This window comes from Carassius carassius, chromosome 2, assembly GCF_963082965.1.
Source record: "Carassius carassius chromosome 2, fCarCar2.1, whole genome shotgun sequence".
In the NCBI taxonomy this organism is placed as follows: Eukaryota; Metazoa; Chordata; class Actinopteri; order Cypriniformes; family Cyprinidae; genus Carassius; species Carassius carassius.
The window spans coordinates 9,082,181-9,107,585 of NC_081756.1; the positions used below are offsets into that span (position 1 = coordinate 9,082,181).

The following is a 25,405-nucleotide window of genomic DNA, read 5'->3' on the forward strand; positions in this document are numbered from 1 at the left end:
TCTTTTTTGGTGGAACTTACTGCATTAGTCCGCTTAGCAGAAAAGAATAAATAAATAAAAAATAAATAAATAAAAAACCCTGGTGAGGTCAATTATTTCTGATTTCATGACCAATGTGGTTGAAACCTTGTGTTTTAAAATTAAATCAGCATAGGCAATACAACAAATAAGAGATTAAAGAATAAATACTTTACAATTTCAAGTGCATAATACAGTTTTTTTTTCACCATAAAATTTTATTTGCAATTGGATCATGAGAATCAACTTAATTGAAAAGAATGTAGAAATGTTTATGGTCATTAAAATGATTTTGGGATATTCAGAACAGAAAAGAAGGGGCTTCTAGTGCTAATGATTTTGGGACATTTTAAATTATTGTCATAAAAAAGCCTATCCTTTAATAAAAAAATTTTCTTCATACTTTTGATTTTGAGGTAAAATATGCCCTAGATATTTTCCTCAAAGGTTTTAGTGAGATTAACCCATGTACAATAGAATCACGGTGCCAAAATTGAAAAAATAACCCACAATGGCCGCTGACCCTAGACTAAACGGCAAAACAATAAAAGCAAGAATAATACATACAGTGCCATACAAAAATGTACAATGCACGTCAATTGAAAGGCTGTAGGTCCATTATTGTGTATAAAAGTATATAGTGCTTTTAAAATAGTGCGGCAAAATTACACTAGTTACCGAACAGAATTAGGGGTTTGGGAAATGTACAGGTGCATAGGAGGAGGTCTACCTGAAAGGTTAGTTGGGTGGGTTGTCACATGGAGTTGTTGAGTAGCCTGACAGCTTGTGGGAAGTCGGTTAAATGAGGGGACGGTGTTCACAACAGGGTTACAGAACGTGTAAGTGCTAAAATTTTCAGATAAATTGTTCAAGATACAATATGTATGTGGCTTCCATATGATTACATACTTTAAATAAGTCTGCAATTAAATAGAGAATGCACATTATGATTGCAAATCTATGCAGATATCCAGCGGCGTATATCCCTGCAGTGTATGAAAGTGTATGCTACTAATATGTGCAAATGGATGCCTGAGTAGCTCTTATTATATGGTTCCCAGGGTTACTTGGGTCTAGGTCGTGAACGCTTCCAAATCCATCTGCAATATTTACTGCCAGTTTAACCCTTGATCTCGAAGGAAACTTAAGTAAAGGCAAAATAGCATTTGAGTAAAATATCCATTTCAAGAGAATGCCACATTATAACAAATTATTATCTTGTACACAAACAGCAGCCGCAGAATATGTATATATATAAATGTGTTAGTTTGAGTAAGCCCTTTGTTATATGTTTCCACTCCATCCAGTGACACATGAATGTCAAAACCAGACTAATCGAACAAAATCCCCAGTGGAAGTTATAATTTCAGTGCAATCAATTCAGCGCTGCACAATAGGAAAAGGTGAGATTTGTGTGGTGCTTTAATTAGGAACAAATTGTATCTTTAAGTAATTTCACAGTAACCCATTATATCTTTCACCTCTCAGCAATTTCCAAGTGCATTTGTTGATTTGAGAACAATGTTGTTTAAAATGCAACCCACAGTTCAAAATAATCAAGTTTTAAGTCTTGCATGGCAAAACGGTCATGCTGCAATTAACCAAGTCTCTATTATTTGCTGTTCACAATGATAAAAAATTAAAATAAAAACAACAAATTTTCTGAGTTAGTGCTTGTTAACACAAATATCACTAGTTTGTATTAATGTGAACAAACCTCTAGCCTTAAGTATTATTTGCATAACTAGTCAAATCATGTGGCTTGTTGCATGTGCATTTGTTGCGACAAGTTGCATGTGCATTTTCTTTAAAAACAAGTAAAAAACAAACAAACAAAAAAACCTTTCCCCCATATTTGATGAATTTTGCAACATGTGTCTTATCATATTATTTCAATGTATTATTTTAATTATGAACCCACTGGTTTGTGGTGTAAACAGTTTAATCCTTTTATTGAACCTATTTAATATTCTTGCACATTCACAGAAAACGGCCTACTGTGACAGAGGAACATTATCGTTTGAATCACTTTCAAAACAATCTTTCCCAGCTGATGAATAATAAAAACCCCAACAGCCAATTAGAATTCACTCGACTTTAAAGAGCTTGAGCAATTACAGCGACAGATAATGATAAAGATATAGTTTTAAAAAACTTAAAAGAATAGCGGAGTCCACACCTCAACAGAATGTTAATGCCTTGGTGTGGATATAAAAATAGTCAGCACTATAGCTTCATATTATTGTTTTAGTGGTGTAAACAGGGCTTAATAGATCTTATTTAGGGTAGCGCCATATTTAATTTTAACAGGAATGAAAATGAGTCTGGCTCCGGTTGCTAATCATTGCCCACAAAATCCCACCAGGGATACTCAGGTTGCATGTCAAGAGCTTCCACCAGATGCACAGGCTATCTGAGGACATCTGAGATGCCCGGCCATTTGGGTTAAACGTTGGTAGGATTCACGCCTTGTCGCTGATGAGGTGTTTTTTGTGGTGGCTCTGACGCTTGGTGTGAAAGGAGACTGGGAAAAGGACAGCTGTTGCCAGAGAGCCACAGAAAAACAGTTCCTGCATAAAGCACGAAACCGGTTTTCTACCATGAAATGTTTTGTTAATAAATCAAAACTGTAAGAATGAACCACAGATGTCCAGCAAGCTTCTAAATGATTAACATGGAACAATTTCTTATTTTCATTGTCTTTCTCCAGTCCTCAAGCAATAGTGTTCACTAAAGCTAGAGTAAAAGCAGATGTGCGTTGCAGGCCTGACCTTGGTTGCTATGGGTACTAGGAACAGACTTGCATTCAACCGCCTGCCTGAGTCCCCGCTAATTGCTGTTGTTATAGCAACGAAGCACCTGATGTAATGGTAGGAAAGGGCAATAATCTTACAAGGGTCCATTTATTTATAGGGAGCTATTCCACCTTGTGCCTGTCAACTCAGACTCAGATTAAGTGATAACATATTGAACAATAATGATTATTAAAAAGAAAAAAAAACAAAAGCATATGTCTGAGAACACACACAGGGTAATGATTTTGTGCAATTTCCTGAAAACAACAACAACAACCACTTAAAACACTTAAATTCATCACAAAATGCAGTTGGATCATAAAATCTGAGACCACAAGTGAAAATGCTTCTCCTTTTTGTTTTTTAATACAATTGTATTTATATTTGTATTATTTAAGATCAGCATAACCATATGTGAAAAGTTTAAATGAATGAATAAATAAATGTTTTAGTATTTGGGTTGCTCCCCTTGTACTTTAAAGATAGCATCACTGAAGCTGAATGAACTGCACAAGTTGGAAACCTGATGATCCATGTTATCCAGCACGATCACTGTCTGTTTATTTCTAGGTTTCATTTAGATTTCGAATTACAGGGTTGCTTTATAAATTACACAGCCATGCGTAGCTGAAAGATGCACATGCACTAATAAGAATTGAAAACTGACATGAGTGACACTTTCACACCTTTAATAATTATTAAAAAGGTAAATACATATACATAGCTTTGCCGCTACAAAAAGCAATAAAGCATTACTCTACAACAGCGTTGAGCTGAATAATTAAGCATTCAACCTCTATATTCAGACTGGATGGTCGATGATAATGCATAGAGAAAGACAAACAGGATTTCGGGGTTCATGGGGTTTCTTCCTCCTCACATCCTTCGTGCTTTGCGAGGGCGACAGCCATTGTGCGGCACTGGGGTGTTGTCGGTGATGGAAACAACCTCAAGTCCTCCCATGGTTAACCCTTTAATGGCAGACTACACACGGGGGGAGCAAAATCAATATAATCCAAGTCAGCTACCAGATACAGTTCACAACAATACACTCTCTCTAGAAGAGGAACAGGAGTGACTCCAGTGACATAATGATCCAATGAAGCCTAATACTCTTGAACTATACACTTGTGAAATGTGCTGTTTTGGACAATTTTTTTTTTTTTTTTACTATTTCTAATAGGGATGAACATTATATCTGCACCATATTTGTTACTGGAGGATATTACAAATGTTATTTATCTTTGCGGTCATCTTATGGTCACTTAAAATTTAATTTAAAAGAACATTTTCTCAAAAATTCACTTGCTCACCAGAGGATAATCTGCAGTGAATGTCTGCAGTCCATTAATTTTTAAATCTTTAGCCGTTTTTAAGATGACATCATAATGAAACATTAGCATATTTATGCCCACTCATTTGTTGTGCGCGCAGACCCGGGAAAACTTGAACCTCTCCTCCCTCAAACACCGTGTCGGATTCCTGTGGAGAATACGCTGTGCTCTGCACTGTAAGGGGAAATCCGGAAAAACTCCCAACTTATTTTTTACTCCAACTGCAGAACTGCAGAAGCACCGACCCAGTATTTACAAAGTGAATGAGCAAGTATGGTCAAACAGTCTTTCCAAAAAAAAAAAAAAAAAAAAGCACCAACACTTTAAAACAACGATGTAGGACGATTTTGAAGTTTGAGGAGAAAAGTGTTGGGAGTTTTAAGACACATCCTGTCTTGAACCGTTGTACACAGTATGCAAGCGGATCGCAAGACGGGCAAAAAGTTTATAATTTTTTTTTTTTTTTGAAAGAAATTCGTTTCGTTATATAAGTTGTGACTGATAAATTATTTGCAACTGAAGAAAGGGAGACATGAACATCTTGGGTGACATGGGGGTGAGTAAGTTATCAGGATATTTTTATTCTGAAAGTGGAGTAATTCTTTTAAAAACATGCTGTCATGCACTCTGAAGTCTACTGTAGCATGCAAAATACGTATTTAGTTGTGTGTATTGTGTTCGCTATGCGCAGCTTGTAGGTCTCTGTAACAGCATTATCTGTTTACTCCCAATTGCCTAGAAATGTCTCAATGATTTTCTGGTCTCTAGAAATGGCTTAGGCCCCTCTAAAATGGAACGGCACACCTCAAACCATGCAGAAAAGGTGATAGTAATAAAGACTATTTTTACTACAAATTTAAATTAAATCTTATGTTTGTTGACCTCAAGCTGCGAACAGAAGCTTTAAAGTCAAATATGCATGCCATGCAACAGTTTTTAGCATCACTTCTACTGCACTAGTCTTTAGTTTTTCTGGTTTATTCTTTTATTAATGGTGTTTGTTTAAGCATACTTGGGTTTAACAATTTGAACAAACAAACACCAAAAAAATCAATAAATAACAACATCAAATAAAACACTGTCTGACACTATTTGTGCTTTGTTGTGCTTAGATTGATACCATTATGATTTTCAACTTGAACATGGTTAACTGTGTAGAAAAAAAAATCTTTCTTTTCAAAAATGGCTTGCACAAAAATTATTCAGCACAACTGTTAAAAAAAGAAAGAAGAAGAAACTGTTTTTGAAATTGAGCATCAAATCATTATATCAGAATGATTTCTGAAGTATCATGTGACACTGAAGACTGGAGTAATGATGCTGAAAATATAGCTTTGCATCACAGGAATAAATTGCATTTTAAAATATATTACAATCGAAACCTACCGGTATTTTAAATTGTATATTGTAACAATATTTCACAATATTACTGTTTTTACTGTATTTTTTATCAAATAAATGCTGCCTTGGTGAGCACAAGTAACTTCTTTCCAAAACATAAAAAAATTTATTTTATGCAATAGCTCCCTGATCTCTCTATGCCTTTTCTATGTTTTTATTTTGCTCTTTTATTCTCTATTGTGCACACAAATAAGTGGTGAATAACAATATAGATCATCTTGGACCCTTGAATTACAAATATTTTAATTATTACTATTTTGCATTTACATTTTTTGGTATTTACTGCAAAATTCACTGCTTATTAGAAAACAGCAACATAATGTTTTTCTAATTTGGGAGTGGAGCTAAATTATGATGTTGACAGCTGTACAGAGTCAAAACCCTCATTCGCATACAAAGGTTCACTTTGGTTTTCACACAGTTACAGATAAGCCGTCATTTGAAAATCTTATTGCAATCATATAAAATATAGGTAAATGGAAAACGTCACAATAAATAAAAACTTCCCTGGAACTACGGAGGTATTCTTACCTACAATGTAGTTTAATCCACAAGGAACTGCAGATTTTTTCAGAACACTTTTTTGTTGTTGTTGCTGTAAATCTTTATAGGTATCATGCAAGTCATTAGTAAGCTACTCACCAAGCGCCCTGGACCGAGTCCCTTCACCAGCACACGGACATATGTGACCCCCTTTGCCCTCGCCTTCTGCTCAAGACAAACATACATACATTTAGAACATTTAGCATAATAAAAACTAATGAATCACTGAGGAAAGACAAAATTGCAGGAGCCTAGAATCTGAGGTCAGTCCGAAACTACCAATTTAGATCACAACGCTTGTGTCCATACAGCAAATGAATGGTTATCAGTGGGCAGTCATATACTGATTATACAGCCCGCTGTGACTCAGGGTTGTCATTAGACTCTTCACTACACATGCTGATGAAATTACAAACAAATAGCGTGGAAGTAACCAAAGAGATGAATAAACATGAAACCCGAAGATTCGAAATGCTATTTTTAATTTTTCTATTTCTCTTGGCCAGTCAAATTATCAGTATAAACAACACTGAAACGGTCAGTAAGGTACTGCTGATAATCTCAGACCTGAGGATACATACACGCACATAAGACTTTCATATTTTACAAAAACAAATAAATAAATAAAACACCTTTCAGAAGTTCTCTATATTCCAATTAAGTTTTTCACTGGTCCTGTTTCTCATATCACATTTCATGTCTGTTCTGACAGAATTTTTCAGCATGATTTAAAATTTTAAATCTACAATCTACAGTAAAGAAGGGTACTTTAACAATTAAGCAGGGTGTGGTAAATTACTACAAAGAAATGTGCTGCCATCAAGTGGACAACATCCAAATGACAGACACAAAATTATCTTGATGGAACAAAACAAACAAAATGATATATTGTTTATGCCTTGGCAACTATATTTTTATTACAATGTATTTAACTCCAACCACACAAAAATGGGCTTAAACAATCCATCTCAGTATATGTTATCAATAACCTGGTAACTATCAATATGATGGTCCATCTTACCGCAGCAGCTGAAATCCCAGCAGTCTGTGCTGCAATGGGAGTGGATTTCTTCACATTCTTAAAGCCCTCTGATCCACACGAGGTTCGGATCATGTACTGGCCCAGACAATCTGTGACCTGGATATGTGTGCTACAGCAAGAACATAAGGACAATATGTTATCAGCCTGCAGCTTTTATGGACTCCTGACTATGAAAGCCCAGTATTTTTGGAGAGATGGAGGATAAATCACAGGTTGTGATCAGGTATGCATCAATGCTGAAATTATTATTAGACAAGACAAGTCTGTGCGAGTGTGGGCCGAGTTAACATGCAGAATTACGTATAAATAAAAATTATAATGCACATACTGCAACTATGGACATCTGTAGCTCTCAGAAAAACACAGAAAATACTGTAATTTCACTCCACATATGCAAAACTAAAAGGCATGATGTGTATATGTATGTGTACATGATAAGCAACAAAAGCACCTTGACAAACACAATAGATGGATAAATGTCGAGCATAAGTAAGAGCTGAAATAAGTCACGCTATAGCTGCATGCACACAGCAAGCAAACTATATATGGACTAATTCCATTTTCATTTGTCAATCACAACTGTTTAATTTTTGTGAAGCAACTTACTTGTTATATGTGGCTTTTATGTGTGCTATCGGTAACTCTTCAAACTTCTTTCTGTCCCATGTCAGGGAGCTCTCCTCACCCGGAAATGGAGGGAAGAGACTACATAGAGAACAGAATATAAAGCAACAACAATAACAAACATTTCACCATGAAATCTACTGTAGAATTTATCTATTTTTCTATCTATATAGCAATACTTTATATAGATATATGTTATTATCAGTTATAACTGTTACTATCAATTAGGGCTGCACAGTTAATCAAATTTTTTAATCGCGATTACAATTATAAATGCCACAAGTACATAATCATTCGAAGTGGCAATTAATCGTTCAAAGTCATTTGGCGTGCTTAAGATGCATTTTTTTTCTTTCTACATGTTATCTAAAGGGTTTTTTCACATTATTTTAATTTATTTTTAGTATAACATTATAATACCATTCATATTTGTACTTTTTTATAATTTAAAGATCCGATGTCTAGTTGACATTTGAGGCTTAATATTATAGAAAAGCAGTAAAAGTTATTCAGTTAAGAGTGTTTTCAGCTTATTTATTTTCATATAAAAAACAGCATGCAGATGCATCAAACAATGGTATAGACATCATTCAATGTAAATTGTGATAATCGTAATTAATAATCGCATTAACAGCTTTTAAGGGAATGATTGACAATTCAGATTTTTTTTGTCAAAATCGTGCAGCCCTATCAATATTGAAAACAGGTTTTGCTATTTAAATAATTTTTTTTATTGTTTTACTCAAAAGATATCTGTTTTAAACAAATGATTTGGAACTTTCTAGTCATTAAAGAATCCAAAATGTATCACAATCTATTTATTATTTGTAATCTCTGGGGTTAATTTATGTGATAATGGACAAAAAAGTTCGGGAGTCCCAGGGTTAAGGCCATATTTGAAATCAGGTGTTTGTCAGTGCTTCTGTCATACTCTTTCAATCTTCTGACGGGGGCTGATGAGCTCTTGGTTTCCACTGGTTTTGTGTCAGTATCTTGTAATCGGATGGCACTGCATGACAGCGGACGCTGAAGACCCACATTTCCACCACTGCAGGAGACAACAACCATTTATAAACATCAGTACCAAAAACTGTCCTGAGTATGCAAAGCTGGTGTTTAGACGAATGGTCACGACTTTGAAGAAGCTCAAGTAGAAGACATTTTATCTTCTGTCATTTCATAGTTTTGATGACTTCACTTTTACTGTAAAATGTGGAAACAGTAGTAATAAAAAATGAGTATGCATCTCCAAACTTTTCACTGACAGTGAATATGGTATTTAGGAGGTGCTTCAGAGAACAGTAACTGTATAATCATTAATCATGTTAGATGAGGGGGGAAACAGTATTAATATGGTATATTTCCAGGAAGGCATGGTTTAACTACAGTGCATTGTCAAAAAAGCACATTTATTTCACATGACCTAAAAATATTAGACGTGTCCTAAAAGACAATAATACCATGGAACCACAAACAAAGAACCAGATTAATGTTATGTCAGCATTTTAAATATATGATTGTTTTGTTGACTTAAATCTAGCCTAAACACACACACACACACACACACACACACACACACACACACACACACACACACACACACACACACACACACACAAACACACACAAACAGCATTACAGAGAAGGATATGCGTCTGTTATACAAATCAAACACTTTATCAGATGTGCTGCTATAATAAACACACGAGCTACTTACATTAACCGTCCAGCTGAATTAAATGGCTCAAAAAGCTGCTGGCACGAACCTCGAATGAAGCTGTATAGCCTAAGATACATAGTGTGTGTTTTAAATCATGCAGTTTATTCACGAACACACACACTCATGACTTCAGGTAGCTTGGCGGACACAAGGGTCGACTCGTGTAAAGTGTGTTTAACCGGAACGTCCATTCATGCTATATTTCAGAGGGGTGTTGTACTTATACTTTAGACGCCAGTGTATCGAATGTGACGTAAATTATTTTTTTTATATTGATAAAAGTAACACTACATTTTATAGCTATAGTAGGTATTTATTTTCATTAGATTGCATTTGTAAACACCCCCAAACCATTTTTCTCTTTAACTGGTTCCCCCTATTTTCGAAATAGTCGCGTCTATTTCACAAACTCCGCTAAGCACGACGGGAACACGTGCGGTCAACATGGCGGCGCCCTTCAGTAGACTTTTTCGACCATTGCGGAGAATAACAATTACAGTTACATTAAACAAAGGCGTGCGAAATGTTTCGTCCTCTAGGAAACAAAATTTGAAAACTGCGGGTGTTGCGTCTCCGTGGGCGCTGCATGGAGCTGTATGCCTGCAGCGGCTACCTGTGGTCTCTCAAGACAGGAGCCCGTTAGAGGAAGAGTTCATGGAGCTAATGCACCAGGTAAAAATGTTTTATATATATATATATATATATATATATATATATTACACATGAAATATATAATAATTTTAGTGTGCTGTGAAGTGTATTTTGAGCTAGTGTGTCTGTGGTCAGTCTTGTGTATTCTAATATTAGGCTCTGGTCTGCCAGCATCCCTTTATAATGCTGCCCATGTATTAATATTTATCGTTTCAGATGGAGTTAGAGAGAAGTCTGCTCTCGGACCACGAGCTGAGGCTCCTGGAGGATGCTGCACGGATGAGCCGGAAACAAGAAGAGGATTATGATTCCGATGAGGAGGAGGAGGATTATAGAGATAAAGAAATTGTTACAGCTCAAGATCTGGAAGATATTTGGGAACAGAAACTGAAGCTATTTCAACCAGCTCCGAGGTCACAAGGTAAGCATTATTTAGGCAGTGATATAGTTTTTGATTCTAGTCATGTTTTTAAGACACTTCAGAGTTATAAATGTGTAGAATATTCACAAATTACTCCACAGGTGTTGACGAGAAAGACATGGGTTCTTCAAAGCGTTGTTTAGCAGACAGCTTAATCTTGTTGGTGAAGAAGGATGTTGGCAGTCTAAAGCTTTGGCTCCTGCCTCAGATACAGTGGCAGACGGGAGAGACGCTTCGACAGACGGCCGAACGTGCCCTTGCAAGTCTTCCAGGTAATGCTTATATTGTAATATTGTAAGGTCAGTCTGTTTTTATTGTGGAGTTGATGTCAGCTTTATAAAAAAAAGCTGTTTTAACACGACATCACAAGAAGATAAAGAAAAAAATTAAACATGATACATTTTCTGGTTAAAGAAAAATTATGTTTTGGTTTTTACTTTTGAGGACTAGTGGAAAGATTTGTTCCACAGTGTTTAAAAACTAAGTTTCTTCTTACTCACTAACAAAATCACAATAGGTATCATTCAGCATGGCAGTGATGATATAATAAGACTGTAATTCTCTGCAGGTTACATGATTAAGCTTCTGTTTAATTTGTCCTCTGTAGGGGCTGATATAAAGGCCACCTTCCTTGGCAATGCACCCTGTGGATTTTACAAGTATAAATACCCAAAGCACATTCAGAAAGAGGGCAGTGTTGGAGCCAAAGTGTTCTTCTTCAAAGCTGTGCTGCCCAGCCATAAGCACTTACCCCTAGAGAAGAATTTATTTGCTTGGGTTAAAAAGGAGGAACTCCAGGACTTCCTGAAGCCAGAGTACCTGAAACAAGCCAGACGCTTCATTATGGCACTGTAATATGGGAAGACATGGACATGATGGAGAATATATTGGAAAACAGAGCACAGGTTTATGCTTTTTATATTTTTTGGACTATGATTCCATGAGTTTGGACCCTAATCCACCTGATGACCGTAATAATCAATGAGTGACGTTCAGATTGTCATATATATGTTATACAGTATGTTCCATACACTATATTATCACCTGTCGATGTGTGTATGTATTTATCCTGCTTGTAAATGAAAACTTCTATAAAAACGTCCAGTTTTTGACTTTATAGCATGTGATCTCATCTTTTTTTTTAAGTATTTTTAAATTTAGCATGAAATCATGTTTCTAGCAGGGTGGAAATTGTATATTGTTTGCTATTCCTATACTTCACCCTGACTTCTTTATCCATGCACATATTTTGTCCTCTAAAATACTACCACTTGAGGGCAGTAGATGGACAAAGAATGGAGGACAGACAATCCAACGGACCCTCTTCCCCCTTTATGAAAACACAAAGGATCTCCAATTATGCTTTTGGCCGGTATATTGCTGTCTTGTCAAGTTTAAATGCCTTGTACTTGGGATTTCTCTTCTGCTCTTTTATGTCTCTCCCGCATGCTCAGTTGTCAAATAGTCATTGACTTTTGTGCTGTGCTGGTGGAAATGGGGATTAGTAATACTATGAATTATTTAGGCACCTTGATTATGTAGGTCTCTGAAAATTGGCTGTAGACAGTCATTTCTGCCAGCGTTTTGGGATTTGGAAGAGAAATTACTTTTGAAATTCCTCATAAATAGTGCAGCTGTGGGCTTCGGGCTTTGCAGAGGGAGATTTTTTTAAAGAACACTCACTTGAGAAAGGACCTAGCCAGTTTTCATAGGGATAAGTGATATATGACTTCTTTGAAAAACCTCAGTGGTACTAAAAACAGACTTTATTTTCTTTATCCAAATATTTTTTCTTTTTGTTTTGGGAATAAAATATGACCCAGATATTTTATAACCGTTTTTGTGAGATTAAGAGTCAATGCAAGAGCTTTTCTATGTATTAAGGTTTGGCTGATAGATAATGCAATTGCCGATGGCTGACAGACATCACAATGTTGAGCCGGCATCGTGATTCAGTTCAGGACTTATATTAAATGAAAAATAAATACACAATACTTCAAGAAAAGTTTTAACGTGGTTTATTGGAACACTATAAGTCCAAATCAATATTAAATGACTTTAACTCACTTGTCTGTGCAGCGTCACTCTACTTTTGTGAAGCTGAGGGTTGTAGTTACTTCAGAAACAGAAAGAATATGCGGTAACTTTTCCAGGGGTCATATGATGCAATTTCAAGTCTTTCTTTCTCTTTGGAGTGTTACAAGCTGTTCGTTAATAGATAAGATCCATGAAGTTGCAAAGACTAATGTCTCAAACCCAAAGAGATATTCTTTTTAAAAGTTCAGCCTCATCCATGGTCTCCTAAAATGCCTTGTTTTAACACGCCCTTACTTTTCTATGTCACGATGTGGGAAGATTTGCATAACGCTGCCAAATGTTCATGCAAAGATGCCACTGATGATTCAAACGTGAATTCTGAGCAGTGGACTGTAGCCTTTGTTGGTTTTCGTTTCTCAGATCACAAATGGTTTTATGTTTACACGGCGCGATGCAACGCGTAAAAATACAGTATAAGTCATTATAATCTGCAATGGTGTCCCCACTGGATGCAACAAATGCCTCATTTATAATGGGTTTTAATGTTTTTGTCTTGTCGCACTGGGACACACAGCATCAAAGTATGGTGAGGCGCGTAACCTTTCCGTCACACGCTTGAGGTATTCAGCCAATCACAATGCACTGGATAGCTGGCCAATCAGAGCACAACTCGCTTTTCAGACGAATGAGCTTTGTAAAAATCGATGAGGAGCAAGAAATAGAGGAGCAACAACAATGTACAGTATGTGGGAAGTAATGTTTTTTTTAACCTTAAACCACAAAACCCATTTCATCACACCAAATACACAAAATAATGTTCTTTTTAGAGACATCCTGGCCCCCTTAAGGGACAGCGTTGACATTTTTGAATGTTTCTATGTGCTTTTCATAAGTATTCATCTTTCTTCATCCTTTTCAACTGCAAACTGCAAGCTTCTTTCTGCAAAACTGCACTTTCAAGTGTCCATCCATAAATTCTCAGTAAGACTAAGACTGATCTGGTCATTCCAGGACAATAACACCATACATTTTAGCCATAAATATACATTCCCGTCAAGTCGGCATTAAATAGTTGACTTGATTTTATGTGGATAGTTTGGTTACTGCAATGCAATGCTTTTCTTTCAAAACTGCATGTTTCTTTCAGCAAAACTGCTATTTTCAAGTCCAGCCATAAATTCTCAACTGAGTTTGATCTTGCCACTCAAGGACATTAACATTGCATTGTCTATTTAAGCCATTCCTGTGTAGCTTTGGGTTGTTGTCTTGCTGGAAAACAAATAATTGCAGTTTTCCAACAGGATTTTCCTGCATTCATGTGTTTTCATATCCTCACAAGCCTTCAAGGTCTTGCTCTAGAGAAGCTTCCCAACAGCATGATACTACCATCACCATGCTTCTCAAAATATGTGTTGTGCTTGTCTGACGTGCATTTAGTTTGATGGCTAAAAAACATTATTTTGGTCTCCATCTCAAAACCATGTCTTCAAACTGGTCTTGGTGACCTCCCTCACTAGTTTCCTCCATGGTCACTTGTTTTTTTTAAGATAGCCAGCTCTAGTTAGATTCACAGTACTGCCATGCGCTTTCCATTATTTAATTATTGATTTAACTATACTCCAAGGGATATTTAATGACTTCTTGAAGTCTTTTTGTAGTCGTCCCCTGACTTTAGCTTTTCAATTACTTTTCTGCAGAATTGCTTGGAGGTTTTCTTTTTTTTTTTGTCTTAATGATGTAAGTTCTGACACAATATTGGGAGTTGGAGCTCCCAGATTGAGTCATTTTTATACAATCAATTGAAACTCTCTGACTACACACAAGTAGTTTAACTATCAACTTGATTTATTTATGTCATGTTAAAGGGGGTGGATACTTATTAATTAGTTTGGATTTTATACTCCGTATTATTTAAATCCCTTTATAGTGTTTTCTGTTGATTAATGTCAAAAAAGCCAAAGGAAGTCCGCTGTGATTCATTGCTGTAAAGCTACAAAACAAGTCTTTTATTGGAACTGTATCTCAGCTCTAACATTAATCCAGATATTGGCATATTGTTCTAGTTTTATTAGTTAATGTAAACATACAGTGCTCTCTGCACCTAAGCGTACTCAATACGCTTATGTCTAACCTAGTAACAGTGAGAATAAAAAACATTATGCATGTTTGCTGGTAAGACACTTCAACCCAAATCCCATTTCAAATTAAATTGGCCACATTTCTCCCATAAACATGCTTTACCTCAACAGCTTAATTCATAATTGAAGGTTAAGACGGAGGCTCCGAGGTCTTCGGAGACAGCTAAATGGAGCTGGGAAAGAAATAAAGGGGTGCAAGTCCAAACCTTCCCTCCCTTCAAAGACCTCAAGCGCTGAGCTCAGCTGTATGAGATCAGGTGAAGTTATTGAGGGGATGTACTACAATTAGCTGATCAGCATGTTTTGTCCTCGCTCACGTCTCACATCTCTATCACAATGCTTTGTCATGTCTGAAAGGATTAAACACCCTTTGACGATATTAGAATTGATATTTTCTCTGCACTTTGTCCTCTCATATTTGTTTGTTTTTAGACACCAAGTCCCATTTCAAATTAAAGTGAAAGACTGTGCTAAAAAACAAAGCCTACAATCAATCAACCATTTATAAAGTGCAGAGTACAATGCAAAATCTTTTTATTGAAGCCCCAAAGGAGAAATTTAACCCCAGTTAACCTAACACTGCTTCCATGTGTGTTCTTTTTTTTTTTTTATCCGGAAAAGCCAATTTAACTGAACAAGCAATAACTCTATTGGTCTATGATACTTCAGCAAAAAAAAAAAAAAAAAAAAAAATTCATTATTTTACTGTGTGAGAAGTGTAAGGCAACTTGTTTAAAAAAAAAATTTATACTTGACCTTCAGTGACCTTGTCACTGCTTAAGTAATATATATATATATATATATATATATATATATATATATATATATATGTGTGTGTGTGTGTGTGTGTGTGTGTGTTAGTAAGAAAATATTTTTGAACCATTTTCACTGTTACACGATTGTTGTCTTATAAAAATATAATAATAAAAAATAGATTAAAAATTTTGTAAAAAGCGAATAACATTTTATATTTAAATAATTTAATTGAATAATAATAATAATAATTAAGGAGTTAGGCTTTATTTTATTTTTTTCCTTCTCAAATTTTCCGCAGATCCTTTAGCACCCCTTTGTGGCCCTTGTGATACTGAATATCCTTCACTGAAAAAAACTAACATAAAACGTGTCATTGAATATGGGTTCCTTGAGCACAAAGCAAATGGTGTCATTAGGTGTCATTACCAGTTACAGTCAGTGATTTGTTGCGTTTTCATACCTGGCCTTAGGTCAGCTCTCAAACACTGTGCTTTGGATGCACTTTTGTGAGTGTGCACCTTTGAAGAGTCATTACATTTGTGAGAAACCAAGATGGGTATGACCCTCTTGGTAAAAAAAAGAGCTACTGGAAATTGCCCCATCCATCATAATTACACCTATTGGGCAGCGCTAAGGAAGACAGGGGGGAGCGAGCCCCTTTTCTGACCTGGCACAGATTCGGGGAATGGGAAGACTGAAATTGAACTGAAATCCCTTTGGGGGAAATAGAGGGTTGAAGAAGTCCCTGTTAAGGCGAGAACTGCATTTTACAATCGTTTTAGGACATTTCCCTTTATTATCTATCTCCATAGCATCCATGCGATGTTCTTGATTGATATCCTACCATCTATTTACGACTACATTGTCTCCCTCTCAAGCTTCTTTCAAGACAATCTATCCATAATGTGTTAATGGAAGAAGCTATTTTGAAAACTGTTGGTAGATTTAAAATGTTTGCATCTGAAATAGTTGAAATAGTGTCAGCGTTGCAGGAATGAACTTTGTTAAAACACTATGAACCACAATAGAGGCACATTTTTTAAAGCAATTGCTCCACACTGGCCTGCCAAATGAAGCCATTTCTTTTTGTATTTGTTTGTTTTGTTTAAATTATGCCATAGAAGCCAGGAAAAGGCACAGAGGGTCATTAATCAATTAACGTGCAATTCACATTACCATTCAAAAACACTGTGGTGCAACAAAAAATGCATAATTAGTGAGAAACATATGGCTTCATCATGTATGACTTTGCTTGGCTGAGCTTACTGTATTCAGTCCCTCCACAGAAAATAAGTATATGAAATGTTGACGTACAGTTTTTGGGAAGCCAAACACATTCAACTAATGCAAGACAGCATTTTTCCTTCTGCATGTAATAGGAGAAAGCATTTTAGGTAATGTAAATAGTTAGTAATTATATTTAACTTTTGCATTTGACCCAATAGACTTTAAAATTAACTTTTGAATTTAGCTCTTTAGTACGAGGTTGGAAGTGCACTAGTGTGAAAGGAAGAAACACTAGAACAATTAATTTACTGTCAGCTACAACATGAGTCAAGTCACTTAAACCTGAGATTTAAGTTCAGTGAAAATGGTTTGATTTTCATTATTTGAACTCCATATTGAACAGTACATCCAAGCTGCAGATCAGTTTGTTTTGTTTCAGAACAGATTTGGAGAAATGTAGAATTACATCACCTGCTCACCAAAGTATCCTCCACAGTCAATGGGTGCCATCAGAATGAGAGTCCAAACAGCTGATTAAAAACCTGTCATGTGGTTTTGTGGATTACTTGTGGATTATTGTGATGCTTTTATCTACTGACTGAACTCTCATTCTGATGGCTCTGACACCTGAGTGTTTTCGAAGGTGGTCTATCCTATCAGACAAGGTTAACTACAGTGCTCCTGTAGTTCAAACAGTAGGGCAATGTACTAGAAACAGCATGTTCCCAGGGAATGCATAAACTGATAAACTGTATGCTTTTAATGCAGTGTAAGTCACTATGGATAAAAGTGTGTACCAAATATAAATGTGAAGGTAAATATAACAGCATGACAAAACCAGTCTTAAGTCGCTGGGGTATATTTTTAAATATTTACATTTTAAATATATTTAAACTTATTTTTGATTAGTAATATGCATTGCTAAGAACTTCATTTGGACAACTTTAAAGGTGATTTTCTCAGTATTTAGATTTTTCTGCACCCTCAGATTCCAGATTTTCAAATACTGTCCTATCCTATCATCCTCATACATCAATGGACAGCGTATCTATTCAGCTACCAGATGATATATTAATCTCAATTTCGAAAAATTTACCCTTATGACTTTTAGTTTTGTGGGCCAGGGTCACAAATAGTAAAAACAGTAAAAAATACAACAACAAACAGTAATTTCCAATATATTCAGTGCATGCTTTAAAATCAAGTAGTACAATTTAGAGTGATACATTCATCATACGTAACACAATCAGTTTGAATGTACCTGTGAACTCAATTTGAAACTCACTAAATGAATAAAATTTAGTAGAAATTCCAAAATTGATTGTGGCGAGTAAAACTATTACAGTATAATCAAACTGACATGCCTTTAACACATAACCAACATTTCCTGAAAATGCTGATACATGCACTCCTACTCCTAATTGTAGATTCATGAAAAAGAGTAAAAACCTGTTGGCTTTAATTTGCAATACAGTTACCTGCAAAAATCTGCATTTAATTTAAACTAACTTCCTTATATCCTCCCACACACCCAGTGGATTGCCAAATAAGCACATTTGTAAAGATGTTCATGCATTGTAAATGAGGCTAAATAAGAGGTATAGAGAAAGAGTTTTTCTATGTTGTGTTGGGTCTCTAAGATAAAAAAAATTAAAGCAACCTTTAAAAGCAGCTGCCAAAAAGAGAAATCTTCTCACCTCAGATTGATACGATGTATTACATCATGCCTTACCTCAAATGACTGAGCCATTAACAAAGGTATTATGTACTGTTATCCATAATTTGACAGCCCACATGGATTAATGAAAGCAATTGGTCTTGCTGTTTAAACCCTTATATGCTTTTACGAATTTTAATGCATTTTGCTGGTCAGGACGATATAATGAGTACTCAGTATGGAACAATAGACATCAAAGCACAAGGTTTGCAACCTATGGTTTGTTACAATAGTGCACCACTGAAACTAAATCAAATCACATGCAGCCTCTTTGAAGGTGTGATTACCCACCACTACTGTTGGATTTGTTGTCATAGATCAGTAAATATTGGAACATGAAACGACCAAAGCAATTTCACAGGTTAATTGAAATTTTACCGACATTGCCCTTCCTACAATTTAATGTACAGTTCTAGTTTTTAAATCACCTCCAAAATCTACTGTGATAACACTAATAACCGCTTTTCACTCCAATATCATTTTCTCCCTAAGTCCTTGAAAAATCTACTCTCACCAGAAGGAGATCACAAAATTAGATCTGTCTTAATGCATTCATGATAGAGATGGCATGAGGTGTTAAAACTGTGTACACATAATCACAGAATGTGCTTCTTGGTGTCTTTTTAAATGGATTATTTTCTTTTGTGGTCTTCTTTTCCTGCCTTTTCCCATACGGTGTTATCGATTAGGTGGCATTTGTGAGTCAATAGATTGCTATAGATTTGAATGATTGCTGTGTAACTCTCTTAGCCGCTGCTCCATCACTTTGCCTGAAACAGCTGGGCCTTGTTTCTAGGTGACATGGAATCAATATGCACTTCACACTATAGCTTTCCAGAGCAGTGTGTTTGTCTTCAGTAAGATCAGTTGGTGTGAAAGCAGTATTTCAATCTAGACTGTGGAATGAGAAAAGATGGAACTGGTATGAACACACTCCTCATTAAATCATAAAACTGATTTTGTATGATTTTCATCATTGCACATTCCTCGTCGCACTTATGTATTGTATTTCTTGAAACTCATTGTGCTTGAATAAAACTTGCATTCACTTTTTAATTTTATGCACTACCTATACTGAACAAAATTATAAACATAACACTTTTGTTTTTGCCCCCATTTTTCATGAACTGAAATCAAGGATCGAAGACACAAAAGGCCTATTTCTCTCAAATATTGTTCACAAATCTGTCTAAATCTGTGTTAGTGAGCACTTCTCCTTTGCCAAGATAATCCATACCACCAGGTGTGGCATATCAAGATGCTGATTAGACAGCATGATGAGAAAACACCTCTCCAAAGTGCCAGATGCCATCGAATGTGCGCATTTGTCCACTCAAGTTGGTTACAACAACGAACTGCAATCAGGTCGAGACCCCGATGATGACGACGAGCATGCAGATGAGCTTTCCTGAGATGGTTTCTGACAGTTTGTGCAGAAATTCTTTGATTATGCAAACCGATTGTTGCAGCAGCTGTCTTGGTGGCTGGTCTCAAACTGTCTTGGAGGTGAAGATGCTGGATGTGGAGCCTGGGCTAGTATGGTTACACGTGGTCTGCAGTTGTAAGGCCAGTTGGATGTACTGCCAAATTCTCGCCTTTGGAGATGGCTTATGGTAGAGAAATGAACATTCAATTCACGGGAAACAGCTCTGGTGGACATTCCTGCAGTCAGCATGCCAAGTGCACACTCCCTCAAAACTTGCGACATCTGTGGCATTGTGCTGTGTGATAAAACTGCACACTTTAGAGTGGTCTTTTATTGTGGCCAGCCTAAGGCACACCTGGACAATAATCATGCTGTCTAATCAGCATCTTGATATGCCACACCTGTGAGGTGGATGGATTATCTCGGCAAAGGAGAAGATCTCACTAACACAGATTTAGACAGATTTGTGAACAATATTAGAGAGAAATGGGCTTTTTGTGTACATTGAAAAAGTCTTAGATCTTTGAGTTCAGCTCATGAAAAATGGGTGCAAAAACAAAGGTGTTGTGTTTATAATTTTGTTCAGTGTAATAACACTGTAGATAGATTAATAATATAGTTCCAATGTAATATAGACAATCTCTTTCTGGCAGATTGTCATTTGGCATCACTGGACTGGCGCTCTTCCTGTTTTGTGTCAGCTTTTTCCTGAGGCCTATATATCTTGACAAACTAATGACCCAATTAGGTTTCCGTTTCAAAACCTAAAATTTGAAAACTCTACATTCTGTCAATTAGTGAATCATTGTCGTTTATAGTTTTAGAGAAATAATTTGCCCAAAAATGGAAATTTGCTGAAATTTTACTCACCCTCATTCCATTCAAGATGTAGATGTGTTTCTTCATCAGAACAGATCTGTTACGTTCGGAACCCAGGGAAACACAGGAGACGAGAGATCCAATTGCAGTGTGGTATTTATTGGGTAATACAAATCAGAATCCAACAAGCAGGGGTCAAAACCAGAAATCAATCCAAACAAACAAACACTAGGGATAAGAACAGGAACAGGAATAGGAACTGGAACAGGAAACCCGGAAGACGAGGAAACTGGGTGATGGAATGAAAGGACACCATGAAGACAAACAGAAAAAGACTGGTTAATATAGGCAGGGTAATGACTATCAAGTGAAGACACCTGAGTGCAATTAACAGGAGTGCAATTACTGTGATGAAGGGACAAGGCTTTGTGGGAATTGTAGTGCCTACGGTGAGGTGCCTATGAGGAAGTGAGACCAATAGTGGAGACTCAGGGAAACAAGAGTCCAGACAGCGTGACATTACCCCCTCCTCCACGGAGCAGCTACTAGATGCTCCACCCAAACACAAGAAGAGACCAAGGAACACAGAGACCAGGAGGGAGGTGGAGCGGCGGAGGACCAGGGCGAGGGACGGAGGGCCAGGTAAAATGGGGAAACAGAGACAAGAAGTGCAAACAACAAAAACAAGGAGCCCAGGAGGGAGATGGACCGGCGGAGGATCAGGGGGAGGGACGGAGGGCCAGGTCCATAGAGGGAAACAGAGAGAAAAACAAGGAGCCCAGGAGGGAGGTGGACCGGTGGAGGATCAGGGGGAGGGACGGAGGGCCAGGTCCATAGAGGGAAACAGAGAGAAGAAGAGCAAAAAAACAAAACAACAACAAAACACAAGTCCAGACAGCGTGACAAGATCAGGTGAAATTTAGCATTACATCACTTGCTCACTAATGGATCCTCTGGATTGAATGGGTGCCATCGGAATGAGAGTCCAAACAGCCAATAAAAATATCACAATAATCAACAAGTAAACCACTTAACCCCTGTCCATTAATTCCACTCAGTTATCCAAAACATCCCTTTCTCCAGTGAAAAAGTCCATCCCCTGTTGTACTCTCACATCAAAATTAACCAACCTATTTTTTTAGAACTGTTTTTGCTTACAAACGGTGCTTGTGAGCTGTACAAATTTCTCTTCTGGTTTAGATGAGGCAACCTTTTTACTGGAAAAAGCATGGATATAGGACTTGTATTTTAGCCAAAAATGTCTTAGTGATGTCTTTTTTCTTTGCAAGACTTTACTTATGGATTATTGTGATGTTTTTATCAGCTGTTTGGACTCTCATTCTGACGGCACCCATTTACTGCAGAGGATCCTTTGGTGAGCAAGCGATGAAATACTTAATTCCACCAAATCTGTTAAGATGAAGATAAAAACTCATCTACGGCTAGACGGAGAGTAAATTTGCTGCAAATTGTAATTTGTAGGCAAAGTATTGTTTTAATTTTCAGTTGATATAACTATAGTGATGAAATGCTAAATTTCTCCAAATCTGTTCCCATGAAGAAACAAACTCATCTACATCTTGGGTGGTCTGAGGCTGGTTACATTTTAAGCAAATTTTTCTAAATATATTGACACTCCTGAAAACGAGAATATGTCATGTGGATGGGTGTTTTGTTTCAGTTAACAGATAACCTAACTGACATTTAAAACTAAGTATTTTACTTTACTAAGATAATACAAATGATCCATAGGTAGCAAACTGACTTCATATGGAATCAGGCATCAATAACCCACAAGTCTGGATGAGTGGCAGCTTGGCATCACCCACTGTCCATTAACTTTACATCCAGGGGAAATTATGCAAATGTTATATACACATAAGTCAAACATGTCATATCTGAATGTCAATGCTGATGTATTCCCTACAGAAGAATTTTGAACAAAATCATGCAATGTATCCAGATGGTACATTTTATTGTCATTTAATTCATGTTCATGGCTTTATTCGGATTATTGATTATTTAAATCTCAATGTCTGGCATCCTAAATCCTGCAGTGATATCTTTATATGATCCACTCTCACTTCAGCTGATAGGCATCTCATCGACATGACATCTGCTTTATTTTACATTCACAGTCTTGTAGGCCTATATACTATCATTGAATCCATTCCTTAAATGAGCAGAATCAACATCAAGGAATCAACATCCTATAGATAATAAACTATATTTTTGCAATGTGCATTAATTTACAAACCTTCAGATTTTTCTGGGTCACATTTATGTCAATGAATAAAAGTTTTTTCTTAAAAATTAGAATTTGCTGTATTTTGCCATTGCAGGCTCTGCTAAAATGCTTCTGTCATAGATCACACGAATGTGGGGAACAGAACTCTGCATGACTAACAAACAATGAAGTTATGCTGGAGGCGGTTGTGTGTATAGTGCACTACTGGAATATACATCTGCTTATTTAGTATAGCTTTTGTCCAGAGTGATTTGTGAGCATGTACTGCTACTATGCAAGGGATAAATTTAGTAGCCACAGCTTTACGTATATCTATTTTCACATATAACTACCAGGAAATCTTAATGGGTCGTGTTGCAGCAGGTAACTTTACAAAACCACGACCCCGGCAGGACTCAAACCTGCAATCTTCTGATCCGAAGTCAGACGCCTTATCCATTATGCCACGAGATTTCAATTAGAATGACAATGCCACCTAGCCTTGTTCACAACACTATTCCTGAAGCAGCACAAAGACAGAGTTGTTACGTGTCTCAGCTCAGCCAGATAACGAACAAAAGACTGACTCGTTCACGAGTCAAGAACCGGTTGCATCGGTTTTCGGATCACCAGTAGTTCTTTCGGACAGTTCGATTCAATAAACCGGTTGAAGAAAACGGTTCACCGGTTCTTTTGTGCTCGACGTAATGGCGTCATTTGCGATGATTGCCCTTGATTCAAGCCTTCGATTTACCCGCGCTCATAACATTAGCACAGAGTCACTTAAGAATCAATCACCAAAAGAATCAGTTCGGTTTATGTGCTCTGTGTGTCGGTCTGTTTCACGCTGAATCACACATGCGCAGTGTCAGCAGCTCCTCGATTCTTCTTATCTGGCTCAGCTCGGTGTTCATCTTCAGTTCTCTCTTCACAGCAGTTCAGTCAGTGTACTGTTTGAGTGCATGCATTACTCCGGGATATTGGTTTGTTTGAACTCAGAGGGAGTGTCAGCCACATTAAAAAAGTTAACCGCTTAAGTCATTTGTGGATTAATGCGTATTAGAAATGCGAACCGTTTAAAACGATTCAGTTCGATTTGGTGATCTGAATGATTTGTTCGCGAACCGGATATCCAGACTGCTTTGTTTTGAACTCTCTCACACAACAGACACGGAAGAGAAGACAATGCTGAATAAAGTCGTTGTTTTTGCTATTTTTGGACCAATATGTATTTTCGATGCTTCAAAAAATTCCAACTCACCCTCTGATGTCACATGGACTACTTTGATGATGTTTTTCTTACCTTTCTGGACATGGACAGTATACCGTACACACAGCTTCAATGGAGGGACTGAGAGCTCTCGGACTAAATCTAAAATATCTTAAACTGTGTTCCAAAGATAAAACGGAGGTCTTACGGGTTTGAAACAACATGAGGGTAAGTTATTAATTACATAATTTTGCTATCTGGGTGAACTAACCCTTTAATTATTTTACAAATAATATACACTGGAAGAGTTTATATTGAAATATCAGAGGGCAATTTCAAGAGTTCCATTTCAGTTTGGTGCAGGATTCAGCTCAAACACGAAGTATTTATAACCTAATCATCAAACAACAGTGAAAATTATTTCAAATGAGTTTTAAGCACATTTAATTGAAAAAATTAATAATTACCACGTCAATAAAATCCTCCGTTCATTCTAAATGATAATGTGCTTATCGGTTGTTTGAACACCTGGGTCGAAAGAGTCAGTTCTCGATTCAGTGATGAGTCGGTGACTGGAGAACTGTCCTGAGGGTGCGTTTTCCAAAAGACAAAGGCAGTTAAGTAACTCGCTGACCTTGTGACCTAATGGATAAGGCGTCTGACTTCGGATCAGAAGACCGCAGTTTGAGTCCTGCTCAGTGTTTGAATTGAGGGGGGGCTATGGGACCCCCCATAATCATCAAGGGACCCCCCATAAGGCCCCAAAAAATGACCTTGGGGGGTCCCCTGGTTTTCATTAAAACTAAAATAGAAACAATATTTGACACAGCCTTATCTATTTTTTTATAAAAGTATTGCGCTGCCGCTCCCATAAAAAGCTACTTCAAATTAGATGTGCATCTGAAAATACGCTCAAGTGCGCCACAAACTGTTTTCTGAAGGAATTTACAGACGTCGCTGTGTGATTGGCTGACAGAGAGGATCCTTCCTCATTATTTTACCTCACAATGACAGTAAGATAATATTTATTTGTTTTATGATTGTTTGGTACACCTAATTTACTGACACTGAATAAGTGTTTATCTTAGAATTGGACAGTCACTTTTATTATAATCTTGGTCTGTCAATAATTGTTTTTTAATCTTGTGATGCTAGCTCACTATCGGTTTGCTAGTTGTAAATTAGCCATCTAACGTAATTCTGACTTTTAAGTAATTCTGACTTAACACTTTTATAGCATTAAAATGTGTATTGTTTCATTTGGTTAACTGCAAGTGTTTGTTTAAAATCTCTTAACTT

The 25,405-nt window shown here is 36.7% G+C and overlaps 2 protein-coding genes across 2 annotated transcripts; one reads left to right on the top strand and one right to left on the bottom strand.

The window, feature by feature from the left end:
- Nucleotides 1–3,489: 3,489 nt before the first annotated feature.
- Nucleotides 3,490–9,663, bottom strand: LOC132101649 (small ribosomal subunit protein uS11m-like). Its single transcript, XM_059506748.1, has 6 exons — nt 9,475–9,663; nt 8,689–8,805; nt 7,740–7,838; nt 7,113–7,242; nt 6,191–6,256; nt 3,490–3,797 (listed from the first exon to the last, which is right to left on the bottom strand). The coding sequence occupies exons 1-6, from the start codon at nt 9,552–9,554 to the stop codon at nt 3,690–3,692; spliced, it is 600 nt and encodes a 199-aa protein (XP_059362731.1). The 5' UTR covers nt 9,555–9,663; the 3' UTR covers nt 3,490–3,689.
- Nucleotides 9,664–9,877: 214 nt separating this feature from the next.
- LOC132101642 (large ribosomal subunit protein mL46-like) lies at nt 9,878–12,140 on the top strand. The gene is made up of 4 exons (XM_059506733.1): nt 9,878–10,149; nt 10,345–10,549; nt 10,651–10,821; nt 11,157–12,140. Exons 1-4 carry the CDS (start codon nt 9,922–9,924, stop codon nt 11,402–11,404), a joined length of 852 nt encoding a protein of 283 aa, XP_059362716.1. The 5' UTR covers nt 9,878–9,921; the 3' UTR covers nt 11,405–12,140.
- Nucleotides 12,141–25,405: the final 13,265 nt, after the last annotated feature.